This window comes from Muntiacus reevesi, chromosome 3 (genome assembly GCF_963930625.1).
Source record: "Muntiacus reevesi chromosome 3, mMunRee1.1, whole genome shotgun sequence".
NCBI lineage: Eukaryota > Metazoa > Chordata > Mammalia > Artiodactyla > Cervidae > Muntiacus > Muntiacus reevesi.
Genome location: NC_089251.1, coordinates 126,054,493 through 126,077,872, shown reverse-complemented (window position 1 = coordinate 126,077,872; position 23,380 = coordinate 126,054,493). Strand labels below are relative to the sequence as shown.

Genomic DNA, 23,380 nt, shown 5'->3' with positions numbered 1-23,380 from the left:
GGCTCTGATCATAATTTTGCATGAAGGACTTTTTCCTGGTCTCCCCTCCCTTTTTGATAAGGTAGTAACTATGACTGACTATGTTGCCAGCACATCAACCTCACTTTCCTTTTCTAAATAATTTAAAGGAAAAAAGAAGACAAAATATAGGGCTTAAGAAAACTGACCACACACTTATGTGAGCAAGGTATCAATTCTTAAGGGTGGTGGTTCTCAAAAGTTTTAGAACCAGGAGTTTTTTTTTTATTGTTTTTTGAAGTGTCTCAATGCAATGAGGGAGCACCCAAGGGGGAAAAGGCACAATATAGGTAAGACATTAACTTAGAAAAAGGTTTAGGAACATCAGGAGGAAAAATTGCCATAACTACCATGATATAAACACACACGTTTTTTTCATATCTTAGTATACTCCAGATTGGAATAAAAGTTCCACTCTGCAAAGACCATTTAATTTGTAAGTGGAGACTAAATAATTTCCAATTGGTAATATAAAACACCCACTTTCCCCAGACATACAGAAGTCTTCACCTTACATCTGATGTGAAATATTTATGGCACCTAAAGTCTTTAAAGAGAGGAGACCTAATCCCTTGAGTGTAATGGCTATCTTTCAGCCCTTTCTGAAGATCAAAAGAAAGAAAAGCCCCTTACACAACTTTACAGTGCTAATCCCAACACACCTGCAGACATCATTAACCCTTAAATCGGAGGCAACTGGATGGGAGAGGAGTGCTGGGCCCACTTACCCCTACCAAACGGGCTCAGAGAGGGAGCCTGTGCTCACAGTGACACTAATCAGTTCAGTTCAGTCACTCAGTCATGTCTGACTCTTTGCAACGCAAAGGACTGCAGCACGCCAGGCTTTCCTGTCCATCACCAACTCCTGGAGTCCACCCAAACCCATGTCCATCGAGTCGGTGATGCCATCCAGCCATCTCATCCTCTGCCATCCCTTTCTCCTCCTGCCTTCAATCTTTCTCAGCATCAGGGTTTTTTCCAATGGGTCAGTTCTTAGCATCAAGTGGCCAAAGTATTGGAGTTGCAGCTTCAGCATCAGTCCTTCCAATGACTATTCAGGACTGATTTCCTTAGGGATTGACTGGCTGGGTCTCCTTCCAGTCCAAGGGACTCTCAAGAGTCTTGGTGCTCAGCTTTCTTCATAGTCCAACTCTCACATCCATACATGACTACTGGAAAAACCATAGCTTTGACTACATAGACCTTTGTTGGCAAAGTAATGTCTCTGCTTTTTAATATGCTGTCTAGGTTGGTCATAGCTTTACTTCCAAGGAGCAAGAATCTCTTAATTTCATGGCTGTAGTCACCATCTGCAGTGATTTTGGAGCCCCCCAAAATAAAGTCTGTCACTGTTTCCGTTGTTTCCCCATCTATTTGCCATGAAGTGAAGGCACTGGATGCCATGATCTTAGTTTTCTGAATGTTGAGTTTTAAGCCAACTTTTCACTTTCACTTTCCTCAAGAGACTCTTTAGTTCTTATTCACTTTCTTCCATAAGGGTGGCGTCATCTGCGTATCTGAGGTTATTGATATTTCTCCTGGCAATCTTGATTCCAGCTTGTGCTTCATTCAGCCCTGTATTTCACATGATGTACTCTGCATACAAGTTAAGTAAGCAGGGTGACAATATACAGCCTTGACATACTCCTTTCCTAATTTGGAACCAGTCTGTTGTTCCATGTCCAGTTCTAACTGTTGCTTCTTGACCTGCATACAGATTTCTCAGCAGGCAGGTCAGGTGGTCTGGTATTCCCACTTCTTTAACAGTTTGTTGTGATCAACACAGGCAAAGACTTTGGCGAAGTCAATAAAGCAGAAGTAGATGTTTTTCTGGAACTCTTGCTTTTTTGATGATCCAACGGATGTTGGCAATTTGATCTCTGGGTCCTCTGCCTTTTCTAAATCCAGCTTGAACATCTGGAAGTTCATGGTTCACGTACTGTTGAAGCCTGGCTTGGAGAATTTTGAGCATTACTTTGCTAACATGTGAGATGAGTGCAATTCTATCAACAGGACAGGGCAAAATCTGTCCTGCAAATAAGGACTGGGTCCTGTCGGGCTTTACGCTTAAAAAGGAAATCAGCAAAGTCTAGACTACCTAGTTTCTAACTAATGGAGAAATGTCTTCAACAAGGAACCATTTTTTTAAGAGATCACTACAATCGCCTTATGACTAAACATTTGGAATCATGACTGCAAAATTTCTGAGTTTTACTTAGTACAAGGATATTTATAGTTTATTTCCATGGCTATCACCTTTTGATATCTGTCATTTTATTTACTTATTATTTTTTTTTATTACAGTGTAACTGACCTACAACACCGTGTTAGTTCCAGGGGTACAGCATGGTGACTCAATATTTCTATACATCACAAAATGATCACCACTCTTAGGATCTATTTTAAAGTCTAATCTTTTTTTTTTTTTAATTAATTAATTTATTTTTTATTTTATTAGTTGGAGGCCAATTACTTCACAACATTTCAGTGGGTTTTGTCATACATTGACATGAATCAGCCATAGAGTTACACGTATTCCCCATCCCGATCCCCCCTCCCACCTCCCTCTCCACCCGTTAAAGTCTAATCTTAACTATGTTTCCTCTCATACACACCAAGGAAAGACTGGGGTCTGAAGGAGAAGGGGGTGACAGAGGATGAGATGGTTGGATGACATCACCCACTCAATGGACATGAGTTTGAGCAACCTCCAGCAGATTGTGAAGGACAGGGAAGCCTGGCGCACTGCAGTCCATGGGGTCGCAAAGAGTCAGACACAACTGAACAACGACAACAAAGTCAAAGAAACAGATCCAACATGGAGTCAGGCTTCACTCTTCCCTGTTACAGCCTTACTGCTGAGCACTCACAAGGGAGGAATAAAGCAGACAGAAACAGAGACGTCAGGCAATGCAGGCAACTGACCTGGAAAGACAGCTCCATGTGGGCACCTTGTTCCGGTCCTTGTGAAGGTCCTCCTAGCCTGGGTTCCCGAACTGCCCCTGAATCCTTGGTAGCAAATCCCCATGTCTTTTACTTATGACCTGAGCAACTGAACAGCAATTCTAAAATAACGCCCTCATCCTACATCTGTCTCGCACTGAAACCATTTCCCCCCAAATTTTCACATTTCTTAAGTGTTCATAGGACAGATACAGAATCATAACCTCAAAAATAAAAGGTATAGATCATCCTGCTTTCCAGGGTCAATAAAATGGGTCTTTCCAACTCTTTCATCTGATAACAACCTTTAAAGCACATCAAAATGTGCAGAATGTATTACTTTCCCCACAGTTATGGTGAAATAATAAAAACAATAAAGAGACTATTCTACGGCTAATTAAGGAAAGCCTGGAAATGTTGTGTATTTGAGATGGTATCTATAACTTCACAATTAGTTAACTTTTCAACTGAGACTTTCGGTCAACATGGAAAAAACATAACTTCAAGCATACCATTAGGATAGATGTGCTGTAGTTTCAGAATTAAATTTCAGCTGATAAGTAGGGCGTGTTAGAAGAGAATAATAATGAGATTGTGAAAACAAAGTACCCTACTTTCGACTCATCTTCCCCCCAGTAAACGGAGCGACTTGATCCCAGTCAGCCCTGGCCAAGCCCCCAAGGACAGGCAAGTTACAGATGGAAAAAGCAGAGCACAAGAAGATTAGTGGACTGCCCGAGGCAGGCAACGGTATAGGCCCAAGAGTGACGCCTCTGTGTGGCTCGAGGCACAGAAGGCCCACGAACAGAGTTTTCAAACCTTTGGTCAAGCTGTCCATTTCATGTGTGCAAACTTCTTCTGGTTTAAAATTAAAGAAACAAATAACACTTAAATAAAAGACCGACAACCACTAGCCTTAGGACATAATAACATAAGCTCTGCAATATTATTAACATAATATAATACAGACAAACCTAGAGCTTTTCCAAGGAAAAAGGCACTACATTAAAAAAAATCCCACATAACACAGGCATCCTTAAAGAATAAGTTTCAGATTTCTGAAACAAGGCTGGAATAATCTGAGTGGATAAAGAAGCACCATAGTAACACCATCTCAAAAGGGGAAGAAAGTGCACTGTTACGCTAGACCCTGTGGCAGAGGCTGCTTCTGAAACATTTAAACTCCTGCAGAATCTTAAAACTGGAAATGACCCTGGCAGTGACTTTGTCCATGCTTTATCTCAGATATGAGAAAATGGATACCAAAGAGGTTAAAAAAACCAGCCAGCCAGGTAACAGTCAAGCTGAGGACCCAGTTCCTTCTTGAGTCTGTGACTTTTAGCCAAAGATGCCTCTCTGAAGCGTAGCTCTAACATCTACCCTGAGGGAACTCTGGGGAGTGATCAGCCATTCCAAAATGCTTTCCCAAGTTCTTAGTCTGCCTCTCCCCGTACAGACAGGACAGATACTATCATTCCCATTTTACAGATGAAGAAACTGGCACAAAGGGATTAAGTCCTAAATCACATGGGCTAACACTACAGAAGAACCTGACCCAACACACAGGAGTTACTGTTACTATGGACAGGGAAGCCTGGCATGCAGGAGTCCATGCAGCCACAAAGAGTCGGATACAACTGAGCTACTGAACTGAACTGATCTTGTTTTGTACAACATTGATTTAAAGAAAAAACTGTCCCATGTATAGTACCAATTACTTCCTTTTTTCAGTTCCACTGGTGGAACTGGAAGAAAAAAAAAAAGGCATCAAAGCAGTCCAGGAAAATAATCCCAAGAGAAAATCTTTGTTCAGAGAATACAATTCATAAACAAGCTAGGAGCCTTTGGGAATTAACAGAATGAGCAGAAACCCTTGTCTAACAGCTACTGATGACTACTGGGCACATCAACACTGGTCTCACAGAACAGGAAACAGGAAGTTCTAGAGACATTCAGAGCAAGGCATTTTACCTACTATTTTTGCTGAACTGTTTACTCTTTATGGCTGGCTTCAACATCACTCAAAATAAAAATACTGTAACTACTGTAACAGTCACAGTTGACTGTTTAAAGAAAGGCAAATAATTAATTAATGTCTGTCTATTTGCTGATGCTTCCCTAGAGGCTCAGATGGTAAAGCATCTGCCTGCAATGAGGGAGACCTGGGTTCGATCCCTGGGTCGGGAAGATCTGCTGGAGAAGGAAATGATAACCCACTCCACTATTCTTGCCTAGAAAATCCCATGGACAGAGGAGCCTGATGGGCTACAGTCCATGGGGTTGCACAACTTGGCAGCTAAACAACATTTGCTGATATACTGGGCTGTGTTGCTGTTTCCCATGTTTCTCCTTTCCTCGTTCCTAAATATAAGGAAGTGTGTGGGTGGCTGTCAAATAGGTGTAGTTTCAGAAGGTGGAGAGAGTTTTTCTATTCCACTAAATTTGTCCCACCCTATTTAAAGCTAATAACCTGACATTTCCATAGAGGGACCAAAATTCCTCCTTTCACAATGAGAAAGGGCTAAAAATTAAAGCAAGTTCACACTAGTATGTATCAACTGAACCTTAAGTCAGATCCTTTCTTGAAATGAAATTTTCTTTTTAAAAAAAAAAAGGCAGAATGTTTACATTTGAGAGTCCTGGAGGGGCAGGAAAGAATGGAAGAAGGAAAAACTAAGGCATAGGCAGGGTCACCAAGGCTGTAAGTGCTGGAGGGCTGGGGTCTGAAGACAAACTGCCCACTCCACATGCGGCCTATCTGGCCTCAAGGAACTCCCGGCAGGACGAGGACATTCCTGACCCTGACCCACGACCAACCAGGGCTGGTGGGTGCTTGGAGATGTTTCTAGGAGGGGAACCGGTTGTCTAAGTCACCCAAGTGACTATTACAATTTATTTCTCAAGAGCGGGAGACTAGACCACAGCCAATGAACACTACGGTAAAGCTAACTAATTCATCAAGATCAAAACCACAACAGGGCCCTGCCTGGATGATCGTCTGCCTGTCATTCATAGAAAATCATCAGGGATGCTTTAAATGAATGTCAATCTGTGGGATTCCTGCAATGACGTAATATACAGAAGGCTATCTCTCTAAAGGTAGCCTAACAGGGGGCAGAAGAAATGTGCTGACAGATGAAAGAAACTCCAGAGAAGACAGATATTAACAGATGTCTGATTAAGGTTCTGCTTCCCCACTGCCCCAAAGTCCATAGTAAAATACGTATTTCTCATTTTTAAACGAAGCAGATTCTGAATTAATATGAGATTTACAAAATACTAGTGCAAGCATTGTTTAAGGCTTCTACAGTCTTGCCTGTTAATACTGGGAAAATAATGGTCAAAATGTACTTTATTGTAGGCTATGTTCGAAGGACAAAAAGAACTGAAGATAAAGCTTTAAACTGTTTCTAACAATTATATTATTAGTAATAATAACTGATATTATTCTGAATAAAGATGGATAGAGTAATAATATAAATTCATCAGGAACCAAGATTTTCAACGTAAAAAAAAAAAAAAAAACTTATAAAGATAAAGCCCAACATATTAAGTAAAAATCCTCTAATCCTAAATATAAATTGAAACTGTCCATATGAAATCAATGCTTTTCTTTAAAAAACAGATTTTTTTTTTTTACAAAAAGATTTTCTTCAGCTCTGCATTTAAAAAAGTCCTAGAAACAAAGACTCACTCAGTAGCAATGAGCAACCTTAGCACCTAGATTGCGATCTAAATTTGATTTCCCACTAAAGGGAACCAGGGTCACTTGGCAATATAGCGGATTCCAGGTCTGAGGCAGAAACTATATAAGATGAGCCCAGAAATATATCTCCTATATTATAACCCACTTTCAAAAAAGCACCACCATATGTAACTACTTTCTTCCTTTCACTTTAGTAAGAGCCTCCCTGCCAAGAACAGTTTCTCAAGGCTTACAATGTCCTCTCCCCACTTCCAGAATAATCTGGCCCTAAAGGGGCCAAGGCAGGCAGAGATCCCCACACTCGGGGTGGGCACTGGGTGTCAGAGCTTCAGGGGGCGGGGAGGGCCCACAGATGAGAGGGGGCAGCCACAAGTGGGCAGGCAAGGGGCCGCTAGAGTCTGGGAGTGAGTGACGAGCCAGGCAGACACTCAGGGTGCAAGCCAGGGTTCAGTCACAAACTGGGGCAATGAGCAAGTAAGTGAAAAAATTACAAACCACGGGAACCGGGTTTTTCACTGTTGGAGAAGTGAGGTATAAATATGGGCTTATGGTTTTCAAAACACATAGATATAGGAGTAAATTAGTAGATACAGGTATGTCTGTGTGCACCTAGAAGCCTAACTTGGCTTTTAGACACCACTCCCCACCAAAGGGAACCAGGATGGAGAAATGGGACAATGGAAAGTTCAAGATAAGCCTGGAATATCCTCTTATGCCCAAAGTAAGAGAGTGCTAATAATAATAATGAATAATAGGAACACGTTAAAAGGACACAGAAGCCAGCTTGAAGGGATTCCCACTGGCCAAAGTGAGGACAACATGAGCATCAGAATAAGTAACAGATTAAAAGACACTGCTCCTTGGAAGAAATGGTAATGACAAACCCATATAGTATATTAAAAAGCAGAGACAGAGACATCACTTTGCTGACAAAGGTCCATTGCTCCTGCCTTAGTCAAAGCTATGGTTTTTCCAGTAGTCATGTACGGATGTGAGAGTTGGACCATAAAGAAGGCTGACTGCTGGATTAACTGATGCTTTTGAACTACAGTGCTGGAGAAGACTCTTGAGAGTCCCTTGGACAGCAAGGAGATCAAACCAGTCAATCCTAAAGGAAATAAATCCTGAATATTCATTAGAAGGACTGCTGCTGAAGCTGAAGCTCCAATACTTTGGCCACCTGATGCAAAGAGCTGACTCGATGGAAAAGACCCTGGTGCTGGGAAAGACTGAAGGCAGGAGAAGAGGTTGACAGAGGATGAGATGGTTGCATGCAACTCAACGGAAATGAGCTTAAGCAAACTCCAGGATATAGTGAAGGACAGGGAAGCCTGGCATGTTGCAGTACGAGTGGTTGCAAAGAGGCAGACAGGACTGAGCAACTGAACAACAAGAACAAAATACATGGAATGAAACAGGAAATAACGAATCTGTACCGAGATAAGATAAACAAATAGGAAGACTGATTCGGAACAACATTTACATAATTTCAATGCTCTTCTCCTCAAAATGCTTATTAATGATAAGGGAGAGAGGAATAAGTTGACAGTAAATAAGCTCAGTAGACACAAGCTTGATCAAGTGATTAAAGTTAACTGCCTCAGCTGTCAGATAGACAGACACTGGGTGCCACTGACAGGATGCACTGAGAAGACAGCCTTACTTCTAAAACATCCTTTCAAAGATGCCTAACTTGAATCTACTGGGAAGAAAACATCTGACAACCCCAAACTGAGGGACATACTATGAAATAAGTGTCAAGGTCGTGAAAGTCAAGGATAGACTATTCTAGAACTCTCCAGAAGGAGGTTAATGACATGACATTACAGCTAAAGGCAACAAGTGATTCTTTGATATAAAGGATAACTGATAAAACTTGCACAAGGTGTAAGGATTAAATGGAGTTAACGTTAACATAAAAGATATTTTTCTGGCTTTGGTGATTATATTTTGGTTATGGAGTTACACAATGTTCTTGTTTGTAAGAAATACACCCTAATGTATTAAGGGGGTATAGGTTGGCAATTTACTCTCAAACAGTTCAGAAAAAAGTTTTTGTCCTGCATCTGGTTTTTTTTTTTAATAAGCTTGTAACTGTTACAAAACTTTTACAGAAGCTTTTGCACAGCAAAGGAAACCATGAACAAAATGGAAAGGCAACCTACCCACTGAGAGAAAATATTTACAATGTGACTGACAAGGAATTAATGTTGAATATATACAAAAGATCATGCAACTCAGTAACAACAACAAAAAATGAATAACCCAATAAAATTGGGCAGAAGACCTAAACAGACATTTCTCCAAAAACATACAGATAGCCAACAGGCACATGAAAATATGTTCAACCCTGCTAACTAGCAGAGAAATGCAAATCAAAACTACAATGAGGTGTCACATCACACTGGTCAGAAGGGCCATCAAAAAGTCTATGAATAATAAATGTTGGAGAAGGTGTGGAGAAAAACGAACAGGTACATCACTATGGAGAACAGCATGGAAGTTCCTTAAAAAACTAAAAGTAGAATTTCCATATAATCCAGCAATCCCACTCCTAGGCATGTATCTGAACAAAACTCTAACTAAAATAGATACATGCACCCCAATATTCAGAGCAGCACTATTGACAATAGCCAAGACGTGGAATCAACCTACGTGCCCATCAGCAGGTAAATGCACAAAGAACATGTGTCATATGAAGTCGATGGAATACTACTCAGCCATAAAAAAGAATGAAACAATGCCACCTGCAGCAACATGGATGGACCTAGAGAATATCATACTAAGAGAAGACAAATATTTTATCCCATGTGTAATCTAAAAAAAGTATAAATGAACCGATTCACAAAACCAACTCAGAGAGAAAGAAAACAATCTTATGACTACCAAAGGGGAAGGTGGTGGGATAAATTGGGAGTATGGGATTAACAGATGCAAGCTACCATGCATAAAATAAACAACAAGGATTTACTGTATAGCGCCAAGAACTATATTCAGTATCTCGTAATAAGCTATAATGGAAAAGAATCAGAAAAAGAAAAAAAAACCTGAGTAGTACAAATCACCCTAAAACCCTCTCAACTTTTGGGATTTGGGTCCCTGAAACTGCAGAATGAATTTCTTTTGCAGCTCTTTGTATTTGGGCCATAGCCTTTTCTACAGAACAGTGGAGGCCAAGGCCTAAGAAGCAGGAAAAAAAGGAGAACATGGTGTTAAACAAAAATACCTTTCTCTCTTTTTTGCCCAGCACATACAGTCAAAGTGAAGTAACTCCAAAGTACACTGTAAGTCACAGCACACACTTTCAATGGGGGATGAAAACTGGTTCTTGGTGGGGGAGGCAGGTATGAAAACAATCTTACATTACAATGGTTTAGAGACCCCAAAGCTGAACCCTACTTAACAAAACTATTCTCCTTAGTATTCAGTTTGACTCACTGGCTTATCTTGGGCTTCACGGGAGCAGCACTGGCGTGGAAAACATAGCTAACGTGTGCAAGACCAGTGCTCATAACCATGGTGACAGACGGCTCAGGTCCTGTCACTGGAAGACTGTATCAAGTGCTCAACTTGGAGGTCGTGTTAAGAGGTGACCTGCATGTGCCAGGAGTCACCATCGGCTGCCTTGTATGTTGTTTATGTATGATCCTGAGAGCTTCTGCACATAGCTCAGGCTTTGAGAATTAAATAGAAACAGTTTCTGATTTAAAGAGTTATTATGCAACACATCATTAAGTACATCAAGTGCTGGACTGAAAAAACATCAACATACCTGACTACCAGAGGCTTCCCTGATAGCTCAGAGGGTGAAGAATCTGCCTGCAGTGTGGGAGACCTGGGTTCGATCCCTGGGTTGAGAAGATCCCGTAGATCTTCTCGGGGGGAATGGCTACCCACTCCAGTATTCTGGCCTGGAGAATTCCATGGACAGAGGAGCCTGGCGGGCTACAGTCCATGGGACCACAGAGTTGATCATGACTGAGCAACTAACACTTTCACCTGACTACCAGCTAATTAAAAGTTATCTTCTCTTATCAAGGAAAAGCTAAATTCACTGAAAATACTTTTTAAGAAATTTTTCAAGTGTTTTACTTTCACTGGAAAAGTGAGTTTTGAATGTTTTTTTAAAAAAATTTTGGTTACAGCTATGTATTTAAATCAACTGCCAACTGGCATATGTAATTTGATACACTACAATTTATACAAGAATATAACATTAAAAGCTATGCAGCAGATACAAAGTTAAAGGTTAGTAGTTTTTTCACGCAAGCTGCTAGGCTTGAAGGATCTCAGTTCCCCGACCGGGGACTGAACCTGGGTCGGAGCAGTGAAAGCCCGAAGTCCTAACTACTAGGTCACCAGAATTTCCTAATTTAACGCTTGACTTCAAAGTACTTACTTATTCTTAACCCTGAATTGAATTTTAAAAATAAGGTTTATACTTTTTTTATATATGAAGCCCAGATATTCATATAGTACATAATAAATATGCAGTATACCAGCAGTATTAACATTTTCAGTTCAGTTCAGTCACTCAGTCGTGTCCAACTCTGTGACCCCATGGACTGCAGCATACCAGTCCACATGTCTGAGCTTCATACATAAAAAAGTATAAACCTTATTTTTAAAATTCAGTTCAGGGTTAAGAATAAGTAAGTACTTTGAAGTCAAGAGTTAAATTAGAAAATTCTGGTGACCTAGTAGTCAGGACTCCAGGCTTTCACTGTGGCGACCCAGGTTCAATCCCTGGTCGGAGAATTGAGATCCTTCAAGCCCAGCAGCTTGCATGAAAAAATTACTAAACGTTAACTTTGTACCTACTGCATACCTTTTAATGTTATACTCTTGTATAAACTGTTATACATTAACATTTTATGGAGGGGCAATTAGGAAAAAAGTCTAAAAAGTTGCTTAAGGGATTGATAACAAAAAGAACTTGAGATACACGGTGTTTCAGTAAGCTCTATCAGATGGGAAAGTGAGCGGACGATATTCAGGTGGGCCGTGGCGTGCAGCACCCACCTCAGCACGGAGCACTGAGTTGTCAGGTGGGTACCAGGCTCACCAACAGCACGGGGCGCTGCGCATGCATGAAGAGACTTCACCCCATACGCATAAGAGGGAGTGACCAGGCAAGGAAACAAACAAGCACGCTCAAGAACACAACCTCCCTCATGGCCCGGGGGCTAAGAATCTGCCTGCCGATGCAGGGTCATGCGGTTCGGTCCCTGGTCCAGAAGGATCCCACATGCCTCAGAGCAACCAAGCCCATGTACAGCAACTCCTGAGCCTGCATTCTAGAACCTCCGACCAAAGGAAGAGAAGCCATCGCAATGAGAAGCCCACACACTGCAACTAGAGAGTAGCCCCTGCTTGCCCCAACTGGAGAAAAGCTATCACAGCAATGAAAACCCAGCGCAGCCGAAAAGAACACTGTCCATAAATAAATAAAAAGTAAAAACAGACCAAGAAAACACAGGACTATGTAAACAGTGATCACAGCTGAGGCTTTTATGAGCACCGTGGCCCCGTGTCACCCCGCTGCTTGGATGCGGGGTGAGCCCTGCTGAAGCATTTAATACTGCTCTTAAGAAAGCCCACAAAGATAACAAAAACTGCAGTATTTGAAAGCCTAACTCCAAAACCAAAAAAGAAGAGAATCAGAGGATGCAAAAAAGTAGAGCATCAGAGGACAAAGGACAAGTTTTTACACAGAGTAACAAGGTCAGAAGCTTACAAACTTCCAAACCGTTTTTCATTTAAACTTGGTGCCTTAACAGTCTTTGCTGACAGTAACTAAAAATTTGGAGATGCCATAAAGATCACTCCTTCTTCCAGGCTAGACATCTTGTATAAACTGGACTATAAATGGAGCACTTTTACTCCAACAAACTGTTCGATAGATACGATTCTCATGTATTTCCAAGCTCATGTTACACTAAAAACCAGTGTGAAGACCCGAGAGACGTCACGACTTCACCCATATCTTTTAGCACCTGCAATCTTTCCCAGGTGTCCTGGAAGAGGGAAAAGGTCATGACCTACAGGTCAAGTCAAGGATCATTAGGTGACACTAACAGAAGGTATCTAAATATCCTCTATAAGTACATATGGCGCAGGATTAAATGTGCCTATTACTTGCAAGGTTATTTTTCATTTCACAAAATGGATTCTGAGCAGCATGAAAATTAGAACTGTCAAAACTAAAAGTACTAAAACTTCTGTTTTTCCATCTTTTCTCAGGTGAAACTGATGTTTTCCACAGATTTGTGAATAAACAAAACCAAAAAAGTAACAAATTAAAGGGGAAAAAATACACACACACACTCGAGTCAACGCAGCCAATCACACACAAAGCCCACTATCTTCTATAAGAAGTGATTTTCACCATAATTTGCCCAGGGACCACATAACTGTTGTAAACACAAAAATGCTGGGAATTTTCCTTGCCCAGAAGTGGTTTTTGAAAAGGATAAATGCATTTTAACATACATAATTTAGTTTGCAACAAACCACAAAAACAGAGGGGAAGAAGTTTGGGGGGAAAAAGCATATACATATGCTGTAATGACCTGATCTGATGCCAGTGCAACACTATGAGATGTCTGAAGCACTCACAACGCTCTACTGTTCAGTCGTGTTTGACTCTTTCTGACCCCATGGACTGTAGCCCACCACGCTCCTCTGTCCATGGGATTTTTTTCAGCCAAGAACACGGGAGTGGGTTGCCATTTCCTTCTACAGGGGATCTTCCCGACCCAGGGATCGAACCCACGTCTCTTGCATTGGCAGGCGGATTCAAAAGGTTGAAGGTTTGCTTTCTTTTCTCCCACTCAATGGCTGTCTTTATTTTACTGGCAGTTTGACATCCTAGCTCCTTTGGTGTTAACTGCCATGGTGCTCAGCAAATAAAATCTATGTGCGACTAAGCGCCCGTGGCTTCTAACTGCGGCTGCAGTCACGGGCCTCAGAGTGCTTCTCAGAGCCTCTGGGGAGGCAGAGGTCTGCTGCCTGCCTCAAGCAAGGTTACATGCAATGTCACCGGAACTCCCTGGGATCAATGTGATGATCAACGAAATGAGTCTCCAGATTGCTCTCACAATGGACAGGGCCAAGTTTCTCAGAGGGGAATCAAGTCTGTTCCCCCCTGCCACCAAACAAAGCGGCACGAAAGGCAGTCAGTGATGCTCACTAGAATGGACACAGAGAGCCTGGGTACACCTGCCAATGAACTGACATTAGCATGGCTCTCTGGAGACCAGACTTTGCTCAATTATAATGGCAGGCCCACCAGGGACTTTTAATTATTAAAAGGTAAACCATATGCCAGAGTAACAGAAGACAGCACAGTGCTCAAGAATGGCAGGAAACGGTAGCTCTTCATCTGTTTCTACTTGACACTTTGATACTCGGAAGACCTTTTCTTGAAGCAGAAAAAATTATATGCAATTAACAATAAACCTGAGGAAACGATACAGCTAAACATGCCTCAGCAACCAAACTCCTATGTAGAAATTTACTCAGGAGATAAATACATATGAAATTTTAGAAGAAGAACTTCTACCAACTTTACGGCTGACTTACTTTGACAATGGCACTTCTTTAGGTCGGTTTCTTTAACCGTTATTAAAAAAAAAAAAAAGGCAATCAGAAAAAAAGATTTAAAAAGCAAAAAAAGGTAATCATGCTTATTATTAGATAATCAAAATGTAATAAAATATAATATTCTGAGAGCCAAAGTAAATTCAAAAGAAAAACACATATGGCCTCTGTCCTCATACAAAATCAAACAGCAATAACAACTTGGCTAAAAAACTGAACATGAATATCTACAACCACATCATAAGTGGTTACAGTTTATGAATGCAACTTCTAACACATACCCTCTCCAAACCAAAACAGATATCTATATGTTAAAAAAATTAAGTATTATATTGTCTTGGTACTAAAAGATGTAAGGATTAAAATTATAATTTCACAGGTTTAGAATATTAAAAATAGAACTTAAAAAAAGATTAACAATACATAGGCTGTATCATAAGAGTTCTGAGTGGCACAAAAGGTTCCCAGTGGAACTTGTCCAAATGCTGTAGCCTCTACCTTCATAAAGCTTCTTAAATCAGACTTCTCCTTGGTATAGCCTTGGCCAACATTCAAGTTCAAGTCTTATTTTCACTGCTTTAAAACACACTATAACTTAACCCTTCCACCACTCTCTTCCCCTCTACTCTCTATGCCTTCCAACTTACATACTGCTGCCAGATTAATCCCTTCAAAGTACAGATCTAATCATATCACTCACTTAAGGGCAGGGAGGGGAAGCAGCAGCAGCTTCAATATTTTCCAGTTAATTAGCTGACATTCCTTATCCTAGCACTCAGGACACTGCGGTCCCAAGCTTCTTCCTTACCCTATAGTCAAATAGAAATGCACTAGGCCTTATTTCCCATCATTTCTGGCTTTGCTCTAATGGTCTGCCTTGCTTCCCATCTCTCACCTATTCTTCAAAGGCTCATGTGACCTCCCAGAAACTCACTAATGTTTTCCCAGATACCCTGAAGAAGCCACATCATATCCCTCTCTGGAAACGTCAAGGCACTGGCCTTAGCAGCAAGGTGTGAGAGCTGCTGGGCAATGGTCACTCCCCCTGTAGGTCCCTCGACAGCAGGACCCGTATCCTACTTACTCGGTCTTCATGTAGCCCGTCTCACAACTGGGAGCTCAGATTCTTCCGAGAAATACGTCTAAGGAACTGACTGATGCTGGAGAATCATTATATTAAGACACTGGTTTATGGCTTACAGAAACGTCATTCGTCTAAAAGTTACCTATAAAAGTGTCATAGGCACAACAAACTAAGCTCTAATTTTCCATGTAGATCTTTGCAACCTTTCAAGCAAGAAAAAAAATTAATCTCATGTAATGGCACAATCTGTTTCAGAAAACAGATTTTTATCCAGTTCATCTCTATATGAAATAGAAAATTTCTGAGAAGAGATTGTATAGAGGGTTAAAAAAAAAAAGTGTTAATCAGCTCTCGGGTTGCTGTTAACATGGATGACCAGACCTTCAAGCAGAATTCTAGAAGCGTCAATTGGTGAATGAGTGAGGAAAGCCACTATAAAGGTAGGCATCCTGGCCATGTGGACAGAACAGTGGGAGGCAGGAGCCCTGGTTCTACACTTGTGACCCAGCACAACTCACTCAACCTGCCTGTCCTCGGCTCCTGCACTTGTCCACCTAAGGAACTGGACCTGATGAACTCCAAGACCCAGTTCCAACACTTTAAAATTCTATAAGTGTAATACATATCTTCACTGGATGACTGTTAATGAGAGGTGTGGCAGAAAGCCCTAACTCCCTATAATATGTAATCTTTCAATTTTGTTAAAAAAATTTATGTAACTCCACAAATCTTCAACTGAAAAAGGCTCAGATATTAATAGCTATTGCATTTTCAAATAAGTTTCCAAATTAAACATAAATAAATAAACAATAATGAAAAACTATCTTTGAGGACTAAGAAAAATAAATCTAAGGGGAAAACAAAAATATGTCCCCCCAAATCTCAGACCACTACCAATTACTGCTAAATAACACTTCAAGAAAAAGTGAATTTCCAACAGAAATTTAAAATGCCAAACAGAGTTATAAGATTGTCAGGTAAACAGTGGAAATAAAATGGTAAAACGTTTCTTTCAAGCTTTTCTGAATCTCTTGTCTAACAAAATATACCGATTCAAGATACAGGGATATGAAAAGTAAAAAAATTCAGAATTCCTCAGACAAGAAACTAGCATGTTAGGAGTCTATATACCATTTAGCTAGCCTAACTTCAACTCTCTCTCCTTTTCTCCACTTGCCTTAAAGGCTTCACATAGGCGACTGTGAGCATAAGTCATGAGTTGAGGTTCTCTCAGTTTCCAGTTAGGACTGTGGGCTGGCCATGGCTTGACGGTGCCAGTAACAGAGGTTACCGGCACTCAGCTGGAACAAAAGTATTCTGTGTGGTGCTGGAAGAGCTCTGAAAAGCATTTTCTCAAAATGCTGGAGGCAAAAAAGGTTTTTCTAAAAAATATGGACAATTAATTGATTTAAGGAACTAAAGAGCCTCTTGATGAAAGTGAAAGAGGAGAGTGAAAAAGTAGGCTTAAAACTCAACATTCAAAAAACAAAGATCATGGCATCCGGTCCCTTACTTCATGGCAAGAAGATGGAGAAACAGTGGAAGCAGTGACAGACTTATTTTCTTGGGCTCCAAAATCACTGCAGATGGCAGCTGCAGCCATGAAAAGAAAAGACGCTTGCTCCTTGGAAGAAAAGCTATGACCAACCTAGAAAGCATATTAAAAAGCTGAGACACTACTTTGCGAACAAAGGTCTGTCTAGTCAAAGCTACAGTTTTTCCAGTAATCATGTATGAATGTGAGAATTGGAACATAAAGAAAGCTGAGCACCAAAGCACTGATGCTTTTGAACTGTGGAGTTGGAGAAGACTCCTAAAAGTCCCTTGGACTGCAAGGAAATCCAACCATTGAATCCTAAAGGAAATCAGTCCTGAATATTCATTGGAAGGACTGATGCTGAAGCTCCAATACTTCGGCTACCTGATGCAAAGAGCTGACTCATTAGCAAAGACCCTGATGCTGGGAAAGATTGAGGGCAGGAGGAGAAGAGGATGAGATGGTTGGATGGCATCAGCGATTCAATGGACAAGGGTTTGGTGATGCATAGGGAAGCCTGGCATGTTGTAGTCCATGGGGTTGCAAAGAGTTGGACCCAACTGAACGACTGAACTGGACTGAATTGATACGAAGCTCTATCTCCTACTTCCCTGTCATTCCCCCATCAAGCCAAAAAGTTTTATTACAAATAGGGCTTGGGCTCCTCGTTATGCCATCGCTGACTCTAGACTCAATGGATCTGTCTCACCTTCTGATGCTTTGATTGCATATCCTCCCTTCTTTTCACCAGGAGGCACGTCAAGTAGCTGCATGATTCTATCCAGAAGCCCATGGATTATCTCAAACCCAGGATTCTTGTTGTAATAAACAGCACAGAGATGCCTGTAGTTTCTTGCACCCACATCTGAAAAAAAAAAAAAAAAGAAATGGTCATAAGGATACGCTGAGGTCACCTAAGAAGCTGATTTACCCCAACACAAACTTGGGCAAAATCAACAAAAAAGGACACCGATTAGTAAACATACGGAGAACCAATCAACCTCAGAAAGACAAGATAGTTTTTCAACCATCAAGTTTCCTGAAGTGTTTTTACTCGGGGGAGGTATGGAAAACCCTCAAGGCTGGCCCAGGAACAATAGGCTTCATTGTGGTATGAACTGGTAAAGGATTTAGCAACATTTTTCAGAGCCTTAAAACTTAATACTCTTTAAGGCAGAAAACTATCCAAAAGAAATAATCTTAAATACAAAAAAAGGATTCATACAGAAAGCTATTACTTCTACATAAAGCATTAGTTCCAACAGTGAAAATTATAAACAACCCAAATTAGGAAATGGCTACATAGAGTTACAACACAATCACTCATCAGAATACTATGCAGCTAAAAGGCATCTTTGAAAGTGAAAGTGTTAGTCACTCAGTTGTGTCCAACTCTTTGTGACCCCATAGACTGCAGCCCGCCAAGTTTCTCTGTCCATGGGATTTTCCAGACAAGAATACTGGAATGGGTTGCCATCTCCTTCTCCAAAAAGCATCTTTATGAAGATTCATTATAGTAGAGCTAGAGCAAATACTTAAAATAGTAAATGAAACAAAAAAAGGAGGCCACGAAGTTCAAAAAGAAACAAAGCCAAATCACATTGTTCAAAGAGTATATGCAGGTTGGAAAACTATGAAACAAACAAGGGAGTGAAAGTGTTAGTTGCTCAGTCCTGCCCTACTCTTTGTGACCCCATGGACTGCAGCCCACCAGGCTCCTCTGTTCATGGGATTTTCCAGGCAAGGATACTGGAGTGGGTTGCCATTTCCTTCTCCAGGGGATCTGCCCGACCCAGGGATGGAACCTGGGAATCTTGTGCTGCAGGCAGATTCTTTACTGACTGAGCTACCAGGGAAGTGACTGTCATCAAAGTCAGGACAGTGACTGTTGCAGGTAAAGGGAAGGTGATAACGACAGTGACGGGTCTTACGAGCAGCTTAGGACACTGGCAACATTTCACTTCTTAACTTGGAGGGTTAAACCAGTGTCTGCTTTATAGCCTTTTTAAATTATGCCACATGCACACATCACAATTAAAGTATGAAAAAAAATAGCAATTTATGAAGGATACAACTATGTGAATGTAACCACAAGCCAAAAAATTCCATTCACAGGAAAAAGTTGTAAAGAAATGTACCTAAATGTACCTGAATGTTAACAGAGGTAATGTTTGGGTAGGATTAATTTTTTAAGTTTATCTATTTTCCCAGCTTCCTTGATTAGTATATTTTTTTCTATTTTGAAAATCAGAACAAACTTATGAAGTGTGATATTTTTTGAAGTTATTTATTTGGTTTTGCCAGGTCTTAGTTACAGCATGTGAGATCTAGTTCACTAACCAGGGATGGATTGAACCTGGGCCCCCTGCACTGGAATGTGGAGTCTTAGCCACCAGACCACAAGCGAAGTCCCACAAATGCAATATTTTTAAAAGAATTGCAAAAATGCAAATGACTAGATAACAAACTGGTTCATCCTTACAATGGAATACTACTCAGCAATAAGGTAGTCTTGATAACTTAGACGTATCTCAAGGGTACTAAGATGAATGAAAAGAAGCCAGTTTTATACGGCAATGTAAGTGGACAATGTAAGTCCATTTATGTGACAAGCTGGAAAAGGGAAAACTAAGGCGACAGAAAGGGCTTCCCAGGTGGCATGAGCGGTAAAGAACCTGCCTGCCAATGCAGAAGATTTAAGAGATGCAGGTTTGATCCCTGCGTCAGGAAAACCCCCTAGAGGAGGGCATGGCAACCCACTCCAGTATTCATGCCTGGAGAATCCCATGGACAGAGGAACCTGGAGGGCTACAATCCATAGGGTCGCAAAGAGTTGAACATGGGTGAAGTGACTTAGCATGCACGTTACAAGGTTACAGAGAACAAGGCTGTAGTCACCAGGGTTAGATGCGGGGGAAAATGTGACTACAGTGGGACAACCTGTGGGTCTTGGGGCGTGACAGAGCTGTTTTGTATCTGTAGTGATGATTAGAAAAATTTAAAACTAATTTATTAATAAAGAAATGCATAGCATACACAGACAGACTCAAATTCACTGGAGATCATTTAACTTTCTAACAGATAAACACACTTGTGGCCCTTTAATAAATTCTGGAGGAGACTGCTGCTCTACACAAACAATGAACGATGGCTTCATTTTACCTTTTAAATTAGAAAAAGAACAAATTAATGTCTATCTGGGGGAACAAACTGACAATAAAAAGCTGCTTCATATTAGCATGTATTGAGCAAAAGTTCTTCCACAGACTTATTCTCATAGCCATAATCCACACAAAATACACAATGTCTTTTGCCTTCCAAGTAAACAAATGAATACTTTAATACATTGTGTTTTACTACAAAAGTAATATAAAAATTGAGTCCATAAATGGTAAAAGGAAAGAAAAACATGAACGAATTATCTATTATGTGCCAGGACTTGGCAGCTATCAGCCCATTTGTCATCTTAATTGTCAAGACAATCGTGTTAGCTAGGTTTTTATTGTACCATAAAATGGACAGGGAAAACTAAAATGGAGAAACAAAACTCAGAAAGGTTTTGCCCAAAGTCAAGCTAACTGCCTGGAGCTAACTGTAATTAATTACACAGCTAATAAGTTACAAAACCAGGGCTGGACCAGGACTGCCTGACTCTAAAACCCATATCCTCTCCACTATACAGCAGAAATCTCTAAATCTCTGAAGGATTTAGAAGAAATCTCTAAAGGATTTAGATGAAGATAAAGAAAGTATAAGCGCAAACTTATGTGTGAATATACTTAGTGTAGTCACAGATGTGCATTCTTGAAATGTTTTTGATATATTAAACAGATTTCAAAAGTTTTCAGGTTTAAGACTTTTAGTTAAGCAACTGAAATAAGTTTATTTTTGGAAGTGAGTTAACTAAAGTTTCTAGTGTTGTAACTCATGGAAATTATATTCTAAGTTAAACTTTGGACTGAACATACATAGAGAAATAACTGTCCCTGCCATGTAACATTTCTTAGCACCCACTATGTTCAAAGCACTCTACTCTAGGTAACCCTAGAGGGTAGAGGTCAGAGCCAGCATAGGGCCTGCACAGACTAACTGCTCAATGATTATTTTCTGAATAAATAAATAAGGCCTGGAAAGAAAGCAAAGCATATATAGAATTAAACAAGGCCAGGACCAGACAGGGGCCACATTCTAAGTCTGCCCAAGAGCCAGCCGATGTTGGAGAGTCAGGACTGTGCCGGCATCATTCTCTAATACTTCCACGTGCACAGATAAAGACATTTGCTATCTAAAAGCTATAATCGAAGGCGTCAGAATAAAGATTAATATTACACCCAGGCAGGCATCAACTCTCACTAATCAACCACATGCATTCATTAAAACGAGGGGACTGATTGCTCTGTAGAACACTGACACATAGACACACAAACACACACACTCCTCTCTCCTCTCCTCCTTCCCTCTCTCCCCACCCCCCACTTCCCCTTGAAGAGAAAAAAATGCAATGAGACAGAACTAATCTATCCCTTTCATATTACGGACTTGCTCCTGGGTATCTCTGACATGTGGTACCCATCCGTCGGTGTCACATGCTTCCACTTTAACACACAGATACGTACTGAAACTACATTTCAGCCCCATTCTAGCCGTAGAGAAGAGCCCCAGGGTAATGCCACCATTCAGAGAGCTCAGTACCACAAACTGGAAGCTCTATTTTGGTAACCTTTGCCTTGGAATACTTCTGTCCTGATCTCCACGTTATGCAAAACTTGCCTTTCTGATAAGAGGAACAACATCTGGTTTAAAGTCTTAGAATTAAAAAAAAAAAGCCAAACTGATTTTGATGATGAGAATAATGAAATTAGGATAAAAATATAGGACCTAAAAATAAAAATTATACTCTACTCAAGAAAGGTTTCAGGATGTTTGCAGCATATACATATACAGTAATAAGCTGTTTATTTTTTAACTCAATGTCACAGTATTTTTAGGAAAGGCCATTGATTTCAGGGCTTTATACTAAACCCACTGTAAGAACTAGATTAGACGCACTGACGAGGTGTGCTCTCGCAGCCCCCACCACTGATGGGCTGTTTTTTCACATCTCTTCCAAGTGCTACCAGTCTCTCTAGACCCGCTTCATCACATCCTGCTAAAATACTTCCTCTGAATTAGCTGGATTGAATTGAAAGAGAAAATAACCACATACTCACTTCCACCCAGAAATGTCTTGGAGAAACTGCTAGGTTTAGTAAAAATTTCCACTTCCTAGGATTTTGCACTGAGGGACAATATTACATCACAGGAAGTTCACTGCCTGCCTGCCATAAAATAAGAACTATTTAAATTTCATGCCAAAACTAGGGTTTGTTGGAAATGCTCAGTTCTTTATAACTCAGTTAACAGACCTCTTGTGTCATGCCATCAAACAATTCTGCTTTTTAAAGGGGCCTGCCAAGTATGTCAGCCTAAATTACCAGTGTCTTTCCCAGACTTCAAAGTACTGCCTGGAGAGGCTGATCTAAACCACCCAGAGGAGGGGGAACTGCTACAACTCTGGAAGCTGCAAGAACATGCCAAATGATTTTACAAAGGAAGAAAAAAAGGGAAAAAGTGATACACGAAGTCCCTTAGTAAGTGACTACTGCATACAATTCAAATTTTAGAACAGGCTTCTGCTTAGTGTAGACTCTCTTTCACCCAAGGACGAATGATTAAAAACAAACTAGGGGTGTGAGGTTAAGTTATCATAAATGGCACAGAATGGAAAAGGACAGAGTCTCCAGGTCAATCTTTCCATTTCTCTTTCCACGTTCACAGAGAAGCCCAAATGAAGATACTAGGAGAAAGCCTACTGGGAAACCAACAAAGCTCCCAGGACAACTGGTGGCTGATACTGAGCTTGAGAGTAACTGTCTGGCCAAGCTCAGAACATAAAACAAATCATCTTGATCTTAGTTTATTCCATCCAACAAATTTCTTTAATATTGGTGGTACCCATGAGATGATAGCTTATATTGCAAATTTTACTTACCTTCAGAAGAAACTCAGAGTAGGCCTAATGATTCACAGAAGCTACAAGAATCTCATTAAGACATACACCATTAAAAATTATATCCAATGTGGGAAAACAGGAACTTTTACGCACTTTTGATAGGACTGCAAACTTGTGTTAAAAAAAAAATCCTTTTTAGTACAGAATTTGACAATAGTCAGATTTGACAATTTGACAAATAGCAAACATTTAATGTGCATACCTATGGACTGACCAACTTCAAAAAATACGTATAAGGGTACTAGGATGCTCATTACAATAGATGTATTTAGCAAAAACCTGGTAACAATCTAAAGTCATCACAATAGTCTGAGTAAATAAATTACAGTATATCCACACAATGGAATGCTATGCAGCCATTAAAAACAATGAGGTAGGGGGACTTCCCTGTTGGTCCAGTGGTTAAGACTTCACCTTCTAATGCAGCAGGGTATGAGT

The 23,380-nt window shown here is 40.5% G+C and overlaps 1 protein-coding gene across 1 annotated transcript in view; it reads right to left on the bottom strand.

Annotated features, from left to right (window-relative positions):
- The window catches only part of FARSB (phenylalanyl-tRNA synthetase subunit beta), a 69,492-nt gene that overhangs the window by 4,908 nt on the left and 41,204 nt on the right, over positions 1–23,380 (bottom strand). Inside the window, exon 16 of the mRNA XM_065930469.1 lies at positions 17,600–17,755. Coding sequence (XP_065786541.1) covers positions 17,600–17,755 — 156 coding nt within the window. The remainder of the gene's footprint in view (positions 1–17,599; positions 17,756–23,380) is intronic.